The sequence below is a fragment of the Phalaenopsis equestris genome, unplaced genomic scaffold (genome assembly GCF_001263595.1).
Source record: "Phalaenopsis equestris unplaced genomic scaffold, ASM126359v1 Scaffold192864, whole genome shotgun sequence".
NCBI classification, from domain to species: Eukaryota; Viridiplantae; Streptophyta; class Magnoliopsida; order Asparagales; family Orchidaceae; genus Phalaenopsis; species Phalaenopsis equestris.
The window spans coordinates 1-995 of record NW_018212813.1 but is presented as its reverse complement, the minus strand read 5'-3'; the positions used below and the strand labels follow the sequence as shown (position 1 = coordinate 995).

The window sequence follows — 995 nt, the reverse complement described above, 5'->3', positions numbered from 1 at the left end:
ATTTATGTAATTCCCTTATTCTTTAATATATAACTAATAATTCGGAGCTCTTTTCCCTTCCCTCCCGTCTCCCTGGATTTCCCTCCATAATTTTGCCTACCTTCTACCTCCTTAGATCTACTCTCTCTCTGAGCTCAGATTAGTCCGCTGATTCCTTCAGATTTGGTTTACATATCTCCGACCTCTTCTGCAAGCGCAATACACTTCTCTGCGCGCGGTATACATCAAAGAGGGTTTTATGGAGATCGCCATTAGGGTTTGAATCAGTAGATCCAGGAATAGATGAATCTCTCTGGTGACAAGGTAAGTTCCCCTGATTCGATCTCCTTCTCCGATTCCGCCGCCGCTTATCTCTCAATAACAGCGATCCGGCTAAATCAATCAACGGATCTCCTTCAGGCAACTGGATCTATGGATCCGAACGCGGATCAGAGCAGCAGAGACTGTGAGCTCTCGATTTCCGATGGATCGAAGAGCTGTACCGACTGCGGAACGACGAAGACTCCTCTGTGGAGAGGCGGCCCTTCTGGACCAAAGGCGTGTTTTCTTCCTTCCGCTCGATCTGACCCAAGTTTTTTTTTTTAATGATAACTTATTTCTAATCTAGTGCTGAAATCATATTATCTGTTTCTTCAGTCTCTCTGCAATGCATGCGGCATTCGGTACAGGAAGAAGAGAAGAGCTGTGATTGGAAGTACTAAGGAAAGAAGGGAAGCGACGAGAAACAGCAGTAATAGCAAGCAGATGACTTCTTTGAAGATGAGAATGATGGGATTTGGTAGAGAAATTATTTGGAAGTCTGGAAGCTTTATTCGGAACCAGAAAAACAGAGGATTGAAGGAGGAAGAAGAAGCCGCCATTCTTCTTATGGCCATTTCTTCTGGATTTATCTACGCCTAGTTAATTCCTAGATTTTAATTTTTCTACTGCTCACTAACTGAAATCTGGAATCTGCAATCCGATGCTTTTTTGTTTCCCAAAATCGTTTTTTTTTT

The 995-nt window shown here is 43.0% G+C and overlaps 1 protein-coding gene across 1 annotated transcript; it reads left to right on the top strand.

Annotated features, from left to right (window-relative positions):
• The first annotated feature begins 58 nt into the window (after positions 1-58).
• Positions 59-985, top strand: LOC110034738 (GATA transcription factor 15-like). The gene is made up of 3 exons (XM_020738981.1): positions 59-303; positions 400-537; positions 637-985. Exons 1-3 carry the CDS (start codon positions 283-285, stop codon positions 898-900), a joined length of 423 nt encoding a protein of 140 aa, XP_020594640.1. The 5' UTR covers positions 59-282; the 3' UTR covers positions 901-985.
• The last annotated feature ends 10 nt before the right edge of the window (positions 986-995 follow it).